This window comes from Bombina bombina, chromosome 4, assembly GCF_027579735.1.
Source record: "Bombina bombina isolate aBomBom1 chromosome 4, aBomBom1.pri, whole genome shotgun sequence".
Taxonomy (NCBI): domain Eukaryota; kingdom Metazoa; phylum Chordata; class Amphibia; order Anura; family Bombinatoridae; genus Bombina; species Bombina bombina.
Genome location: NC_069502.1, coordinates 674,627,804 through 674,647,867, shown reverse-complemented (window position 1 = coordinate 674,647,867; position 20,064 = coordinate 674,627,804). Strand labels below are relative to the sequence as shown.

Sequence of the window (20,064 nt, the reverse complement as noted above, 5' to 3'; positions counted from 1 at the left end):
CAAATGTAGTCATTATCATATAATCCGAGCAACTTAGGCTCGCTGTGTTTAAAATGCTTGTGAACGGAATATATTTAAATACACTTTTGAAACAGCTATAGCTTTTACTAAAAGCATTTTTGCTAATACATGTATACTGCAAAAATGCTTACATTCAAAACTGAAATGCTTCCATGTGCATTCCAGTTTTGGCTGAAATGTCTCTTTAATTTCCTCACATATTAGACTTCTATGGGGGTGCACAGTAAAATTTATGTTGGATATTGCTCAAGTTCTGAGCACTAAAATTAAGCTCAAGTAGTAGAGTTGTTTATTTAGTTATGTGCTATACTATTTCAATGGAATTTAAGCATAAAAGACATCACACATTAATATATATATTTATTTATATATACAGTATAAATATAAATGTACACACATACATCTTTGACCCCTTACCAGTCCTGTCTCTTGCCATATACCAAATGCCTTTAATTCTGCCACAAAAACTTATTTTCATTAGTAAACATTTATCTCTTAAGTATTAAAGGGACATTATACACTCATTTTTCTTTGCATAAATGTTTTGTAGATTATCTATTTATATAGCCCATAAAGTTGTTTTTTTTAAAAAAATGTATAGTTTTGCTTATTTTTAAATAACATTGCTCTGATTTTCAGACTCCTAACCAAGCCCCAAAGTTTTATGTGAATACTGATGTATACCTTCTCCAGCTTGCTCCTGTTTGTGTAAAGGGTATTTTCATATGCAAAAGAAGGGGGAGGGGGGAGTGAATTATTTTCCACTTGCAGTGGGCTTTCCAACTGCCTTTTTAACAGAGCTAAATTGAGAGCTTCTAAGTAAGTTTTTAAACAGTTTTATACTGGATTTTTATATCAGTATCTGTGCATCTTATTCTTTATAGTAGGGTCTATTACATGCAGTTATATGAAAATGAGTGTATACTGTCCCTTTAAGTCTAAATATAAATTAAATCAATTATTTCCATAGCATTTTCATATGTTTTATAGTGCAACTTAGCAACCAATAATGGTTTACTTTACGTCCTAAAAAGCAATACATTTTAAATCTATATTTTGGGTTGCACACGAGCACAGTATTTAACTGACCACTAATATGAGTGCAATGAGTGGGCTAATACCGTTCTGCGCAATCCATTCAAAGTATAGACCTTGCTAAACAAGATTCGGATGCATTTAGATGGTTTGGTTAGCATTTTTAACCATGCACTTTTTGTAGCTGATTGTGCTTTATTCTTTGCACTAGGCAGAGCACAAGATAATGCACTGTGCTATCAGTTGTGCTCTACTTGTAATCCAACCCATAATGTAGCACAACATTTAAGTTACCTACAGGTATATGTACAGCATTTAAGATATCTATTGTAACAAATGTACAATATACCAATGGCACCACAATAATATCAACTTAAGGGGACAGTCTAGTCAAAAATAAGCTTTCATGGTTCAGATAGGGCATGCCATTTTAAACAGCTTTCCAATTTGCTTTTATCATCAATTTTGCTTTGTTCTTGTGGTATTCTTAGTTGAAAGCTAAACACAGGTAGACTCATTTGCTAATTTCTTAGTCCTTGAAGGCCGCCTCTTATCTGAATACATTTTGGGGGGGGGAAATCACAACTAGAGGGTGTTAGTTCATGTGTGCCATATAGATAACATTGTGCTCACGCCCGTGGAGTTACCTATGAGTCAGCATTGATTGGCTAAAATACAAGTCTGTCAAAAGAACTGAAATAAGGGGGCAGTCTGCAGAGGCTTAGTTACAGTGTAATCACAGAGGTAAATAGTGTATTAATATAACTGTGTTGGTTATGCAAAACTGGGGAATGGGTAATAAAGGGTTTAACTATCTTTTTAAGCACTAAAAATTATTATGTAGACTGTCCCTTTAAGGAAATGCCTGTATCTATTTATTAATAATACAATAAAGATTAACATTTAGACACTAAGGTGCTGTGTATTTATAAGTATCATATTTACAGATCAGCAAAATTCAGACTGGTAAGAATACACTTAAAGTGATGGTAAATAAGAGTCTGCTACAAAGTAGAGATTACTTATGTGTACATTAAGTGAATGCTAATGCTGTCCTTTTTTTTAATTACACAGTGCAATTATTTTTAAATTGATTAAATGGACTTATATAATCACTAACCAGCTGCCTGCCCCCAGGAAATGTAGCTTTTTTTTCTATATGGGGAATAGCCAATAGGAAGCCTTTGGCGCATGGCTCATGGCTGTAAAATGAGTAGCAATCCTAACTCACAGTAATGCCTGCAGAACCTAATTTGTGTGCTCCTATGTACAGTGAATCAGCAATGCTATAGACGGTTCACTGTATACATTGGAGATGCATTGAGTGACGGGTGCAATATTAGACAACACCAAGAGAGCGGGTGAGACCATTCTATACGTCACTACATAACAGAATGGAACAGGAAGGGGGCGGAGGGAGGAAAAAAAGAAGGTAGTAAAAATAGATTGAAATTTTACAGATGTGTTTTACTTTTCCAGCAAAACAATATAGCAATATTTTTGAGACTAGCACAGAGATTGCATAGGTGGATTTTTACATTACTTACTTTATCATCAATTTAATTGCACTCTTGTTTTTCTGTAAATCACATGTGTGTTTTATTCAAAACTTGATGCTTTAAAATTTAAAACCACTAATAACCACCAGATTGCATTATATAAAGCAGAACATATATACATTCTGCTTAATTTTAATTTAAATATGGGTTATTAATTAACATATACACCTATGAGACCAAGATTTTGTGATTTTGCATATCTAATTTGCATATCCTACCCAGAATCCTCTTGTGCATTGGTAACAGTGTACATGGAGTTTTACTGTGGAAAAGCAAGCGGGGAACTTGCCTAGATGTGCTAATTTCCTATGCAAACATTTTGTATTGATTTACTTTGAGACACGGAGGATTTTAATCTCAGATTTTTATCTCTACCATAATTTTAATGAATTTTTATTTAACCCTGAAATTAGCTTTACCTAAGCAGCAATCAGAAATCTATCTGCTACTGAAGAGTTCCAACAAGAACGAAACAGGCTGTCTAGCAGTGGTTTCTGTATTGCTGCAAATAACCCTATTAAGGGATCGCTGTGTTAAAACAGTATTTGAAGTAAAAATCTGAGATTTTGCATATCTAATTTGCATATCCTAAACAGAATCCTCTTGTGCATTGGTAACAGTGTACATGGAGTTTTACTGTGGAAAAACAAGCGGGGAACTTGCCTGGATGTGCTAATTTCCTATGCAAAAATTTTGTATCAATTTACTTTTGAGACATGGAGGATTTTAATCTCAGATTTTTAGCTCCGCCATAATTTTAATGAATTTTGATTTAACCCTGAAATTAGCTTTACCTAAGCAGCTTTACCTAAGTTATGCATTTCCTCTGCTCCCTTTATCTGCCTGGCTGCGTTTCCACATCCCTTTAAGCTGTTTTCAATACTCTGGTATGCATCTCTTCTGCTCCCTTTATCTGCATGGCTGCATTTCCACGTCCCTTTAATCCGTTTTCAATACTCTGGTATGCATCTCTTCTGCTCCCTTTATCTGCCTGGCTGCGTTTCCATGTACCTTTAATCTGTTTTCAATACTTCAGTATGCATCTCTTCTACTCCCTTTATCTGCCTGGCTGCATTTCCACGTCCCTTTAATCTGTTTTTAATACTCTGGTATGCATCTCTTCTGATGTTTGAATTTAGGACTTTTTTGTAAATATGTTATCAGTTCCTCTGTACAATTTCTGTGTGCATCCCCAGCCTTTTGTCCCCCCCCACCCCAAATCTAATTTGCAAGTGTGTGTAACTCCAGTCTAGCTAACTAGTCTGCTTCTAACACAGCTGCCTTGAATCAAATCATTACAACTCAAATCTCACTGCTATATACAACTGAACACAGGCTATCTGAGCCTTGGCTATGTATGGCCCTGTGTTACAAGTGGCAGAGTTAAGAACTGGAGTTAGAAACTGGAGGGGAAAACTGCAGACCACACTAACAGGTAATCCTTACTAACTAGACACCTGCACAATGCTCTCTATGTCTTTTCTGCTATTTCTGTCTGCCCTTCTCCTAAAACTCACTGCATGTCCCTATAACAATAAAAACAACACCCACACTATCCTTATCTCACCCTCCCTTCTCTCATCCCCTTTGGTGTCTTCTCATCAACTACTCTGTCTCCTTAGAAATACTTTCCCATCTAACTCTCCTGTCTCTAATCATACCCGCTCCTACAAGTCTCACACTCACCTTCTGTCACTCACACTCCTACTACTGCTTGCTGCTGGTGATATCTCTCCTAACCCCTGGCCTTGCAGCAATCACCACACTTTTACACTCTCGCTCAGTCTCCCACAATACATACTCTAGGTCACGCAATCTTAGTAATCTGATCTGCGTTAACCCACAGCACTTATCCCCTTTCTTATCTTGTGCTCTCTGGAATGCTCGCTCTGTCTGTAACAAACTTACAACTGTTCACAACCTGTTTGTTTCTAACGCTTTCAATCTTCTAGCAATTACTGAAAACTGGTTAATATTCTTCTGACACTGCTTCCATTGCTGCTCTCACTCACGGTAGTCTCCACTTTAGCCACACACATAGGCCAGGTAAGAAACATGGTGGTGGTGTTAGAATCTTACTCTCTCCCTCCTGTTCCTATCAGCACCTGCCTCCTCATCCAGCTCTCTCCTTTTTCTCCTTTGAAGTCCACTGCATCTGCCTGTTCTCCCTCAGAGAGAGGCTTTCTCACTTTATCTCTACAAATACACCTGCTCTAATACTAGGGGACTTCAACATCCCCATTGATAAACCATCTGTCCCTGCTGCCTCTAAACTTCTCTAACTCACAAACTCCTTTGGTCTCTCACAATCCACCCTATTTCCTACTCACCGCGATGGTCACTCTATCGATCTGATATTCTCCTACCTCTGCATTCTTTCTGATGTCACCTGTTGCCCAATTCTCATATCGGACCACCATCTGCTCACCTGTAATCATAATGTACAAGCTAAACATACTTCTCCCCCGCACCCCCGCATCTGAACAATGTGGATCCTCTCCAACTTTCCAATCTTATTCAAAGCGCCTCCTCTACACTTCCACAATATCCTGCCCTGACCTTAATACAACCCACTATAACACTACTCTCTCCTCTGCACTTGACACCCTTGCTCCTCCACAAATACACAAAACCCCACATCATCAGCTCCAGCCCTGGCACTCTCAGCAAACACGCTACCTGCAAAAATGCTCCCATACTGCTGAAACGGGCCTGGAGGAAATTCCGCTCTGAACCAGATTTCCTCCACTATAAGTTCATTCTTTATTCTTACTCCTCAGCCCTTCACTTAGCCAAGCAAACTTACTTCTCTTCTCTTATATCTACTCACTCCTCAAACCCTAAACGTCTCTTCTTTATTTTCTACTCTCTCCTGTATCCACCTGCACCATCCCCTTCATTTGCCTTTAGTGCTCAAGACCTGGCAGACTACTTTTTCAACAAAACACTTACCATCCAAAGTAATATCCCAACACAAGACTGCAACCTTCCATCTCCACCCCCGGTCACCCTCTTCACCACTCTCGGCACCTTCCCCCCAACCACTGAGAATTAAGTGAGTTCCCTATTGTCTTCCTCACACCTCACTACCTGCCCACTTGACCCTATCCCTTCACATCTAATACATTCTCTGTCTTCTACCCTCAATCCAGCTCTTACTCCCATATTCAACCTATCCCTTACTACCGGTTCATTCCTCTCTTCCTTCAAACAAAAGGTCACCCCATACTCAAAAAACCCTCCCTCTACCCCAATCCTCCTGCAAACTACTGCCCCATATAACTGCTTCCGCTAGCTTCAAAAGTACTGGAAAAAATAGTTTTCAATCACCTAACCCACTTCCTCTCCTCCAACTCATTGCTTGACCCCCTGCAATATGGCTTCTGTCCCCAAAACTCAACTGAGACTGCCCTCACCAAGATTACTAATTATCTTCTTTCTGCTAAAAACAACGGCCACTACTCTATACTTATCTTACTCAACCTGTCTGCTGCCATCAACACTGTTGACCATCCCCTTCTCCTATTGACTCTCAGCTCCCTTGGGCTCAGTGACACTGCCCTCTCCTGGATCCACTCTTACCTATCTAATAGGTCCTTTTTTTGTCTCATTTGCTGGCAACTCCTTCTCCTCATTCAACCACCTATGCAATATCTCAAAATTCGTCCATTTCTGAGTGCTGAAACTACTAAACAGCTAATCCACTCCCTAGTAATTTCCCAACTTGACTACTGTAATAACCTACTAACTGGCCTTCCTCTCTCCTGTGTCTCCCCCTTCAATCCATCGTAAATGCCTCTGCTAGACTAATCCACCTCTCACGATGCACTGTATCTGCTGAACCTCTCTGTAAGTCCCTTCACTGGCTCCCTATTCACAGCAGAATTAAATTCAAAATTCTCACCCTGACCTACAAAGCCCTTACAAACTCAGCCCCCCTACCTGTACTCACTCATCAACAAATTTACTCCAGCCCGCCCCCTAAGAGCAAACAATGACCTGTTTCTTGCAACTTCTACCATCACCTCCTCCCATGGTAGACTACAGGACTTCTCTCATGCGGCACCAACCCTTTGGAACGCACTTCCTCAAGCTGTCAGACTTTCTCCTAACCTCCCCTCTTTTAAAAGCTCCCTAAAGACCTTTTTGTTCAGGGAAGCCTATCACCAAAATCAATAACAAATTAATTCCACTTGCATCATTATCACCTTTTGCAATCCCACCTCCTGTTTCTCACCCTCCAATCCATCTAGATTGAAAAGGTTCCCACGAGAACTGGGCCCTCAATTCCCCCTGTATTGGCTTGTTGAATTTTGTACCCATGGACAGCACTGTGGAATCTGTTGGAGCTTCATAAATAAATAATAATAATAATGTATTATTTTTTGTACAAAACACGTTCTTCACATTCTTCATCATCTATGTGCAAGAAAGTTTTCCATAGATACTGTGGAGAACAGCAGTTGAATTAATTTATCTATGAGCTTGTGTTGTGTGCACATTATGGAATACTTTCTGATTTTGGCTGGTATTTCTATATCTCAGCAAATGGTAAGGCTTGAGATGGAAGAGGAGGATTTGCCCATATAAGGATTGACATACTATCGGCATGAATAACTTTTGTATATCAGATTGTTCATGTCAGGGAAAACCACTTTATTAGCCCTATTTTTTTTTAGCAACATGTAAATAAATCATTTTATCTACCCTCACCTCCGTGATCTAACCATAATCAAGTGATCTAATCAAAGTCTCTTGCTTCCGGCTCACTTCCTTGCAACCAGCTTATTTCAGGCATAAGGTACAAATATTAATTCAATTGGAGACTTTTTTTTTATAAATGAGCACACACATGTGCGCTTCGACATAGGTAAGCTCAGGTTAACGGAAAGGAGAATGACATGGGGCATTCAAGAACACTTTGATAAATCAAGCTCATAGTCTCCTCAGCGCACTGCTCATGTACAGAGTAAAATGTATCCTATGTTAAAGGGACAGTCTACACACAAATAATGTATTTTCTAAAAAGATATATAATGCCTTTACTACCCATTCCCGGCTTTGCACAACCAACATTGTTAGATTAATATACTTTATAACATTTAAACCTCTAAATGTCTGCCTGTTTCAAAGTCTCTATTGACAGCCTCTTAATCACATGCCTTTTTATTAGCTTTTCACAACAGGAGACTGCTAGTTCATGTGGGCCATATACATAACAATGTGTTCACGCCCGAGAAATTATTTAAGAGTTATCACAACACAATACTAAATGCAACTCAGATAATAAATACAAAGTCATGTGATCAAGGGGCTGTCAGAAGATGCTTAGATACAAGGTAATCACAGAGGTAAAAAGTATATTAATATATCTGTCTTGGTTGTGCAAAACTGGGTTATGGGTAATAAAGGGATTATCTATATTTTAAAACAATAAAAATTATATTGTAGACTGTACCTTTAAATAATTTTAGTTATCGTAAAATAGTAAAAGTTACTTTGCTAGATTATTGCCCAAATAGATTAGCTGATATATACAAATTAGCATCTATTGTAAATGTAAGTACAAATCAAATATTAACAAACATCAAAATTAATTAATTAATTATCTCCTATTTATTCATTAATTCCCAATAGTTATTATACCTCTATTTTCTATATTTCCATCAAGGCATGTAATCATTTTGTCCCAACTATTAGGTTATAGCAGAATTGAGAAGGTCAACGACCATAGTAAATTATTATAAATCCATTGGAGATTAAAATACGCTGAGAGCAGCCATAGACTCTGCAACCCACTCCCCTGACATGATTCTTCTGATATGTCAGGGGAGTGGGTTGGGGAGTTTGTGGATGCTCTCAGCGTATTTTAATTTAATCTCCGCAGGACTTATAACAATTATGGTCATTAACTTTAAAATACAGAATGTGTACTTTTACATTATTTTTATACATTTATTATATCTCTTTAAATTATTACTGAAGATGTTTTAAAATAAAAAATAATATCTCAGTAATCTTAGCAGCCTTATATGTAGTTTTAATTGGATGTGACAGAGAATGTTTTCTGAGAAGACTAATCATATGAGACTCATATTCATTTAATCCCAAATCTGTAAAACACACAAGCGCAAACAGACTCAAGTGTAGGTAAGTACAACAAACACACCACACAATATGGATTGCACTTACAAGATGAAAATTTATTCACGCGTTTCAACCGCCAACGTGCGGTCTTTTTCAAGAGGTAAAGAATATTCTTTACCTCTTGAAAAAGACCGCACGTTGGCGGTTGAAACGCGTTTAGGCTTTTTGGACTGTTTGAGGATCCGTACTCCTTCAGAGTGACGATATCGGCATTGGCATTGGCGCTCCTAAAATACAGCGATCGCTTCTCAGAGTCACTAGTACGGATGCCCATAAGGAATTGAAAATCTGGTCCCGGTTTTACTATCTGGAGGGACTTTTCAAGTATTCATAGCAAGTGACTTTGTATCACATCGTGTATGAACGATTTTTTTTTAACTTCAAGCTCATCATTATTATAATTAACAAACGCCTGAATAAATTTTCATCTTGTAAGTGCAATCCATATTGTGTGGTGTGTTTGTTGTACTTACCTACACTTGAGTCTGTTTGCGCTTGTGTGTTTTACAGATTTGGGATTCTATTTTACTCCGGGAGGCACGAAGGACACCCTCGGTCAATCAGCTGCAACAGGTCTCGTATAATAACAATAATACTATTTGTTCTTTAGATTGTATAGTTTTTCTTTCCAGGATATTTGTTTGTCATATGTAGTAGAGGGGTTATATTTCCCTTATATATATATTTTTTTTTTTTTATATATTTCCATCTGCAAGTTTATATTCATTTTAAGGTTTTTATTCAAACATTATATACATATATATATATATTTTTTTATCTTTTATTTTTTTTGGTATTTTTATTTTTGTATTTATTGCTTTACAGTATTAAGATTTTGAATCATCCCTAGCAGTTAGCGCTGTTTAATCAGTGTGTTTAGTTGTCATATCCATTTAAAATCCAAGCATATAAGTCACATCTAGTTGTGTTAAAAACTAGCAAACATCATTATCAGTAATACCTAGCAGTTACAAGTAACGCTATGTCTAGCGTGCTAGTTTTGTACAGTGTTGCAGATTGCGCACTCAAGCCAAGATGAGTATACACACTTACCTGTGATTTCACTCTGTGCTGGCAAGCAATGAGATTCATCAAATGGCTCCTTTAGTTTCTCTCTCTTTTTAAGAGTGCTGTTTCTTGATAGAAAGAGCCATAGGTTTTTATCTGGAACTAAACAGAGATGGAATTGCTAATAAATATGCAGAAACTTGGGCTTTTGTAGAAAATGTATGAATTATGAGAAGCTGATGATTCAATATCTGTGTTAGGATTGCAGAGGCTAAGCGCTCTTTTGGGTTCGTTGAGGTGGTTAAGTTTGTATGATTACCAAATGTGATGCACTAATCAGTAAAGTGGTTTCATTATTATATCAAATATATGGATACATTTTATTTCCATTGTGACAGTGCTATGACAGACTTGTGGAAGGGTTGTACTTAGGACCCACTGTTTTAAGAAATCATTACCTTGAAAAGACTGTGTTAACATGACCTGTTTATTAATTGTATGGGTTCCGTTGGGTGCAGTGTTTGGAAGAGAAGTTTGTGTCAATTCTGCATCCTACTATCAGGGTGATAGCACGTGCATGCCAAGCCTAGATTTTACTCGGTTCTTTTTCTCTCTGTTAATAAGTGTCATTAAAGGGACAGTATACTGTAAAATTGTTTTCTGCTTAATGTATTTTCATTGACTTGCTATACCAGCTGCAGAGTATAAATTGTATGAGAAATTGCATTTTCAGGTTTGTTTGTGCATATGAAATATCTAGTTTTGTGCTTGGAATCCACAACCTATTACAATAGGTTGATCTTGCAGATAAAAGCAGATCTCATTATGTTGTCACTTTGTGCACACATACTTGCTTCCTTATCTTATATCTGTTTGTAAACCAAAGCTCAATACTTAGAGAAAACACTAGAAAATTAACATTTAATTACTTAACTGTCCTGCACCTGTAATTTCTTCTTCTGGGTGTGGCTACATAGCATGTCAATAGACTAAACTTCAGTATAGAAACTTTCAGTATAGGTGGGGATACCACAGGCTATTTTAAATGACAAAATAAGGGTAAAGGAGCTACTTGTAAACAATGTAATACACTCCAGCAGGTGAAATGGATCATTGGGAAAGGGGAGACAAATCAAATTTTGGGTAAAATGTCCCTTTAAGCTCACCTGGTATGTTCTTAGGCTATAAACATCTTGTTTAGTCAGTTATGAGTGGTGTGTTATTGATGTTGAAGGAAAAAGCTGGAGGGCAGGACCTGGAAAGGGTCAGTGTTAACAGACTTTGCTGATATTTGAACTCTATGATGAAAATGTGCAGTTTATTTGATTTGCTGGAGATCTGCTGTGAACTACAAATAAAAAGGCTACAGACCTTTTAAACCTGACATTGTAGGACAGAATGGCAGCTGTAATGCCCATAGTAAAGGAACATATGCAGAAAGCCCAGGAGACCCAGAAGACCCAGAAGACTTAACTAAACAGAAATGCTGGGCTGAGAATTATTCGCCAAGCAGAAATGGTGCAGTTCCTTGTTCCATAAACAAGTTTCTTGCTTCTTGGCAAGACAGAAGGAAATCATAGCAGAATATGTTACCCTACTGAATCCCTGTAAGGACAGGGATGTTTTAACCACAATAGCAAGGTTTATAAAGTGAATATATTGCAGAAACACTGTCTCCCCATTAGAAACAGCAACTTATAATTTTAGAATTTTATCAGAAGGAAAAAGGATGTGTTTTCTGTATTGCCAGGTTGGATCCACAATCCGACATTCTTAAACATGATATTGCTATTGAACCAGGTGTAAAAACAAACCTTAAACCTTATAGAATCCCTGAAGGCAGAAAGGAAGCTAACTGTGATAAAATTAGGAAAATTTAGAACTTGGTATTATTGAGGAGTCCACAAAGTGAGTGGAATAGTAGTATTGTATTGGTACCAAAATGTGATGAGTTAGCAGAATTGTGTAATAACTGACATAAATTAAACACTGACCAGGCAAAAGAGAACAGCCTTTTGTAAATCAGAGGTTTTGTTCCAATATAAAGTGTTAGCATTTGTGTTACATGGTGCTCATCCTTTCAGAGATTGCTGGAAATGTTTGGATGATGTAGACATTCACATTGACCCTGCAAAGGCAAAAGTTCCATTGATGGTAAAGTGGTCTTCAAATTGTGAACAGGCCTTTATTAATCTGAGGAGGCTTTGTGTATACAACTTGTCCTAGCAACTCCTGATTTTTCTTAATAATTTGTTCTACAGACAGATTATTCTAATATTTTTTTGGGAGAAGTCTTACCCCAGGAAATTCATGGTGAAGAACACCCATGTTCTATCTAAGCAGCAAGTTGCTTTGCATTCAAGTGGGCTTTAGAGATCTGATGGTTGCTTAGCTTAAAGTTTTATTATTTTACTGTTGAACATAGGGCTAAGGCTAAATATTAAAAACAATGCCTATCCAGATTTTGTTAAGTTATGTCCACGGTCGTTCCTCCCACAAGGACTGAGCTGGGGGAAGAGGATAAGTGAGAGAGTGCTAAGCAGAGTTGGGGATGCAGTATATTTGGAATTTGTTTTTCCACAACTGAAGAGCTCAATTGCTGTAGGAATAAAGAAAGCCCCAAATAGTATAGTATCGTTTTGCATATCAATTTATTTACACAGATTACGGGTACTCACACAGATTAAAAGATCAAATGCTCATAAAGGTATCTTTTAACAGAGTCCTCGTGAAAAAGTCAGACTCCTCAGGATTCCACTAAATCGATCTTCCTGGTCGGCGTGTGAGGTCACCACCCGATAACAGCTGATTGAATCAAAAGGTCTGCAACCCACGGGCTCAAACACACTGCCCAAAACGCGTTTCTCGCTCGCTACTGGGTGCTTTCTCAAGAGGATAAACACAAATTTGGAATTTGTGTTTAAACTAACCTATTTATTTGTTGTCCATTATGGGTTTCCAGGGGTGGAGTATTTGGAAAGAAGGTTGTGTTGATTCTCCATCCCAGTGTCAAGATGATACCATGAATCTAGTCCAGATTTTACTAGGTTCTTTCTCTCTTTGTTAATAAGTCTGATTAAGCTCCCCTGGAATGTACTGAGGCTATAAAGGTCTCTTTAAGTCAGTAAAGGGGGGTTGATGGTAAAGGAAAGTTTTTAAACTCAGACACTCTGGAATGGGGCAGCATTAATAGACTTTGTGTTATTTGAAAAGTATGCTGAAAACGCATTATTTGTTTGATCTGCTGGAAATTTATTGTGAACTACAAATAAGCATTGGTTTTGGAGGGCTTTACAGGTAAAGTCTCAGACATGCCTAAGGCAATATCTTTACATTGAACTCAGCCACTGATGAAACATGTAGAGATTGTAAGGATAGTACAAAATCATAAATGATGATGATGCTATACTTTCATTTATTTTACAAATGCCTGAAGCGCAAACCCTGTGCTAAGAAAAAAAAAGATTGCAGAAACCAAAAACAGAGATGCAAGCTTATGCTGCAGCCTTTTTTTAAATTAATTTATGCTTTCACAAATGAGTACACCTCTAAAGTATACCAGCCTTTTTCCATACAACATTTTGAAAAGGTAGTGAGAGCTATCTGATCACAATCTATTATTTGATAATTATTGGAGTATAGACAGGTACAGATAAGCCCTTTTTGAGGTTGACCCTATTACAATCAGCCATTTTTATTTTTGATCAGCAATTTTTGGTTTGGTGAAAAATGGCTCTATACTTAACATGTGCCAACCCTGTTTTTTCTTATCACAATCAAAAGTCACAAAACTTAGAGGGACAGCTTACTTGATTTTTTTTTTATTGTTTGAAAAGATAGATAGCATCTTTTCTACCCGTTCCCCAGCTTTGTGTGACCAACATTCGACTAGATTACGAGTTGTGCATTACGGTTTTAACGCTAAAAAAATTGCAATTTCAACGTAAAAACAGTAACGCAGCCATTACGAGTCGTGTCGGTATAGCTATACTGCAAGCATTTTAGCCTGTAACGCAACATCAATCCTGCACTCAAAAAAATGACGTTTTTTTGTGGGATTTCCATAGCGCCAGTATTACAGGTTGTGCGGTGAGGCTAAAATGCTTGCGTTACAGCCTATACCGACACAATCCATTTCGCCTTCTGAGAGCAGTAGTTATGAGTTTTGCGCCACAAAAATGTTTCACAAAACTCATAACTAAACTGTTACAAAGTACACTAACACCCATAAACCCTTAAACCGCCGCCCTCCCACATCGCAAACACTATTTAAAACTTATTAACCCCTAATCTGCCGCCCGCCCACATCCCCGCCACTATAATAAAGTTATTAACCCCTATTCCACCACTCCCGACACCGCCGACACTAACTAAACCTATTAACCCCTAAAACGCCAGCCCCCCACATCCCCACTACTAAATAAACCTATTAACCCCTAAACCACCAGCCCCCCCCCCCCCACATCGCCACTAATAAATTAAACTATTAACCCCTAAACCTGTCACCCCCTAACTTTAAATTAAAATTTACAATATCCCTATCTTAAAATAAAAAAAAGTGCCTGTAAAATTAAGAAACCTAAGTTTAAACTAACAATTAACCTAACATAACTATTATACTACAAATACAAAAGAAAAGAAGGGCGGCGCAAAATACCTCTAAGTGCAGACTGTAAGATCACAACAATTTTATTAAAGCATATGACGATTAAAAACTCACACTCTCAAACCTCAAACATATGAGGTATGTTCAGTCACAGAAATGAAAATACACTCAGATGCTCAATCCTCCGTGATAAAGTCCCAGCACACGAACAGTCCTCAACACGCTGTTGTGCGATTACCACAAAGAGTTGAACAAAGTTCCCAGTATAAAGGTTCGTAATAAATAAATATGTCACAGATACTAACGCCAAAAGCCCATACTGTACCAGACTACCAGGTTGAAAAAGCCGGCTACCCTGCAGCTGGTGTATGCGGCGTGATGTCAAGACGGTGGGCGGGGCCTAACGCGTTTCGTAGGACGTCTTCCTACTTCGTCAGAGGCTGCCCACACTCTATCTCCGCCGTCTCTTAAACTACTCCTCCAATCTGGAATAGATTCTCATTGGTTATAAACAGCCCAATAATTGATAGTATATTAAATGAAAATCAGAATAAAAATAAAATGAAAGTAGGGCACCACTTGCTGCCCTACTTTCATTTTATTTTTATTCTGATTTTCATTTAATATACTATCAATTATTGGGCTGTTTATAACCAATGAGAATCTATTCCAGATTGGAGGAGTAGTTTAAGAGACGGCGGAGATAGAGTGTGGGCAGCCTCTGACGAAGTAGGAAGACGTCCTACGAAACGCATTAGGCCCCGCCCACCATCTTGACATCACGCAGCATACACCAGCTGCAGGGTAGCCGGCTTTTTCAACCTGGTAGTCTGGTACAGTATGGGCTTTTGGCGTTAGTATCTGTGACATATTTATTTATTACGAACCTTTATACTGGGAACTTTGTTCAACTCTTTGTGGTAATCGCACAACAGCGTGTTGAGGACTGTTCGTGTGCTGGGACTTTATCACGGAGGATTGAGCATCTGAGTGTATTTTCATTTCTGTGACTGTATCTGTGACATATTTATTTATTACGAACCTTTATACTGGGAACTTTGTTCAACTCTTTGTGGTAATCGCACAACAGCGTGTTGAGGACTGTTCGTGTGCTGGGACTTTATCACGGAGGATTGAGCATCTGAGTGTATTTTCATTTCTGTGACTGAACATACCTCATATGTTTGAGGTTTGAGAGTGTGAGTTTTTAATCGTCATATGCTTTAATAAAATTGTTGTGATCTTACAGTCTGCACTTAGAGGTGTTTTGCGCCGCCCTTCTTTTGTATTTGTATTAGCGACATCCAGCCTCCAGTGCTGTGAGTTTTGGGAAGCTGCATCACCTGTTTTACACACTGCTGTCTGATGTAAAGAATTCCTGAATCAAACATATCCTTTTGCAGTGTTTGGATATTCATCTGTATTGTGTGTTTATTCATCTGCATTGTATATCATTTACATTGTATGTATGTTGTTCATTTGATTGCCTCATCTCCATTGTGTGTTTACATTCATCCACACATATGCATTGTTTGTGTAATTATAGATTGTAATATTAACACCCTTTATCCTACAGAGCGCTCTTGCTGCTTCACTTTCTGAGTGTATGTTTTTTGGTGTTTGACTATTATACTAAACTATTATACTAAAATTAAAATAACTACCAATTAAAAAAACTAAATTACACATTAAACAAAAACTATCACTACTAAAAAAAAGTCTAAAATTACAAATAATAAAAAATACTAAATTACGAAAAATAACAAACACTAAATTACGAAAAATAACAAATGAAATTATCAAAAATAAAAACAATTACACCTAATCTAATAGCCCTATACAAATAATAAAAGCCCCCCAAAATAAAAAAAAAACCTAGTCTACAATAAACTACCAATAGCCCTTAAAATGGCCTTTTGTAGGGCATTTCCCAAAAGAAATCAGCTCTTTTACCTGGACAAAAATACAAAGACCCCCAACAGTAAAGCCCACCACCCAACCAACCCCCCAAAATAAAAAACCTAACTCTAACAAAAACCTAAGCTACCCATTGCCCTTAATAGGGCATTCAGCTATTTTACATTGCCCTGAAAAGGATATTCAGCTCTTTTACCTAAAGCCCAAAACCCTAATCCAAAAAAAACACCCCAAAAGATTTAAAAAAAAACCTAACACTAACCCCCGAAGATCCACTCACAGTTTCTGAAGTCCGGACATCCATCCTCATCCAGGCGGCGAGAAGTTTTCATCCAGACGGCCAGAAGTTTTCATCCAGGCGCGAGAAATCTTCATCCAGACCGCATCTTCTATCTTCATCCAGACGGCATCTTCTATCTTCATCCCGGCGGCGTCTTCTATCTTCATCCCAATGGTGCAGAGCGGATCCATCCTTGAAGACATCAGGGGCGGAGCGTCCTCTGCATACGTTCACCGCCGTACACTGGATCTTCAATGCAAGGGAGCAATTTCAAAATGGTGTCCCTTGCATTCCTATTGGCTGATTTGATTCTTGAAATTCAAATCAGCCAATAGGATGAGAATTACTGAACTCCTATTGGCTGTTCAAATCAGCCAATAGGATGAGAGCTACTGAAATTCTATTGGCTGATTTGAATAGCCAATAGGATTTCAGTAGCTCTCATCCTATTGGCTTGTTTGAATTTCAAGAATCAAATCAGCCAATACTTGTAAAATGTAAAAATCTTCAACAAAAACTGGAAGACATCTTGTGCACCAATATTGACAAAATATGCCTACATTTATCTAGCAAGTAGTGTTCATGACAATAAAAACAATATTTAGTATATTATTTACCTGTTGACGCTGCTGTTGTAATGTTGGCTTCTGCAGCAGGCCCTTCCCCTTCAGCATTTACTGCAGTGATGGAAAACCTATTAGTGAAGAACATGTTTACAAAATGAAGGAATGCATTGGAGTAAGGTGTACTTATTACCATTATTACACACTAATGCATTAATTTAAATATATAAAGTTATTAAATTAAACTTTTCATATTTAATAAAAAAAAACACAATATTTAAAGGGACACTGAACCCAAATTTTTTATTTCATGATTCAGATAGAATCAACTTTCTGATTTAATCCTATTATCAATTTTTCTTCGCTCTCTTGCTATCCTTATTTTAAAAGCAGGAATGTAAATCTTAGCAGCCAGCCCATTTTAGGTTCAGCACCATGGATAGCGTTTGCATATTGGAGGCTTACATTTACCCACCAATAAGTAAGTATAACCCAGGTTCTCAACCAAAAATGGGCCGGCTCCTATGCATCACATTTCTGCTTTTTAAATAAAGATTACAAGAGAACAAAGAAAATTTGATTATAGGAATAAATTAGAAAGTTGCTTAAAATTGCATGCTCTATCTAAATCACGAAAGAAAAAAAAATTGGGTTTAGTGTCCCTTTAACAGGGGAAGGCTAGCAGTAAAATTACAAACAGTTGTTTGTGCAGCACCACTCCTTGCTCTTGCACAATTAGTTGCACAAGTGTCAATCATACCTGCTGATACCCAAGGGCCACTGCTTCTGACACAAAAGTCAAAATGTTTCCTTCATGATTCACATAGAGCATGTAATTGTAGAACATTTTCCAATTTTCTCCCAATATTAAATCGTGCTGTCTTTTATTTATGCATTCCATCTGAGGCACCAGCTCCCACTGAGTTCTCAGTGTATACATATATCAGTCTGTGATTAGCTGGTGGCTGTCACATGATACAAAAACTTTTTTTTTGAAAATAATTTTTTTATTGAAGTTAAGCATAAATCATCACAACAAGGACTCGCCCTAAGGCCAAAGTTACAACAAAGAGAATAATACATTGTCTATACAGAGATATTATTGCGAAAGTAGTATACACATACATTTCAAATCTGAATATGAAGATAGACAATATCTTAGGCGAGAGAAAATAGAACTTCATTTTATATTATCAGCGTATGAACTCCACATTCTAATAATATTTTACCTAGGGCCAAACCATCAGCCTGTGGAGATTTAGCATGAGTATCAGCCACTCTTGGACTGAGATATATAGGGGGGAGGGGGATAATCAGCGGGTAAGCACCGCTATACGCATAGGGAACAGGGGTGGGGGGGCGGAGCCATATATAAAAGTAAGTAGCATAGGGTACCTGATTTGGACATTGAAATGCCCGATCGTAGTAATCGTATATTATTGAAGCTTATGGAACTAAGTGGGGGAATTAGCAAAATCTCCTGCAGATACATATAGGCTGAGGAATAGATAGGTTGCAGAAGGGTTGATTTAAGTTGCAAAATTTATGCGACTATGTGAAATAGAGCAGATGTATTATTGCTTAGACTAGTAGCTGTTGTCTTGGGTATAATTATCTAGTTATTGGTATATGCCAAGATTTATGCGGTGTCGTGCAGCAAACAATCAAACTATCTTAGTACATATGAGAGATATTTTAAGCATATCTAAGACTTAGATTACATGAGGAAACCATGAGAAAACAGATAGTATATAACATAACATAAGAATTGTATAACAATTAGCCAACATAGGTACCCGTAGGTCTAACAATAAAATTGTGTCTATATATAATAGATGTAGTCAAGTTTTGATTACTGTTCTGTTTATGTATGAAACCGTTAGAACACATGAGAGTTTGCAAAGTGGCAAGCTTATCCTCAATTTTACTTCTTAATGTAGTGACAGTGTATCATTGCAAATTATAATCACGCCCTAAGGCGAGTTGGTCACTTATTAGATTAATAGTTTAAAAAGGAGACCTTTAAGCAAGAAATGAAAGTTAGCCACCACTAAAATAAAACACATAACAAATATAAAATATAGCTGCAAGCAGCAATAGAGGTGGCCAGCGCATTATTTTTGCAATGCCATATAAGTAGTTATGTCACAAAATAAAGCTATATAACAACTGTTTACAGTTCTAACATAAGCATTTGGAAAAAAAAACACATTTTCGAAATGTTTGCGTTTTTTAAAATGGCTGCCACACCATATGACCTATACTTTCAACATGAACAAATGTAACTCTAGGTGACAATATATGGTTATACAGCAAATTTCACAGTTTTAACATAAGCGGTTGGAAAGAAAACACAGTTTCAAAATATTTGCGTAAACCAATATGGCTGCCACAGCTTGTGACCAATTCCTTCCACATGAACAACTGTGACTCTAGGTCACAATATAAGACTGTACAGCAAATTTCACAGTTCTTACATAAGCGGTTGCAGAGAAAATAGACTTTCGAAATTTTCGCGTAAACCAAGATGGCTGCCCGATCGTAAGATATACAGCCTCTATATTATGCACAATAGGGCTCACTATAGATGTCAATAAACATGGCAAAAATAAAGCATTTTTGTAAAACGGTTTTTGTTTTATTATGAATTTAAATATATCGTTAAGCAATTTTGAACAATTCAAAATGGCTGCCAAACCACATGACGTATCAACTTCTTTTGAACAAATCTGAATGTTAGTCATAAGATAACTCTATAAACTAACTTTCAAGTCTGTCCCATAACCGGTTTCGGAGAAGAAGATTTTTATAGTTTTTTAAAATGGCGCATACGAAACAAAATGGCTGCCAAGCTATGCAATGTATGGCTTTCAAATTGCATATACTAATGCTCTTTATAGACCTCTACAATTTGCAGAAGTTTCATGA

At 37.4% G+C, this 20,064-nt stretch overlaps 1 protein-coding gene across 1 annotated transcript in view; it reads right to left on the bottom strand.

Annotated features, from left to right (window-relative positions):
* ROS1 (ROS proto-oncogene 1, receptor tyrosine kinase) overlaps window positions 1-20,064 on the bottom strand; it is a 474,496-nt gene that overhangs the window by 381,713 nt on the left and 72,719 nt on the right. Inside the window, exons 7-8 of the mRNA XM_053712162.1 lie at window positions 17,191-17,267; window positions 9,816-9,932 (exon numbers count right to left, since the gene is read on the bottom strand). Coding sequence (XP_053568137.1) covers window positions 9,816-9,932; window positions 17,191-17,267 — 194 coding nt within the window. The remainder of the gene's footprint in view (window positions 1-9,815; window positions 9,933-17,190; window positions 17,268-20,064) is intronic.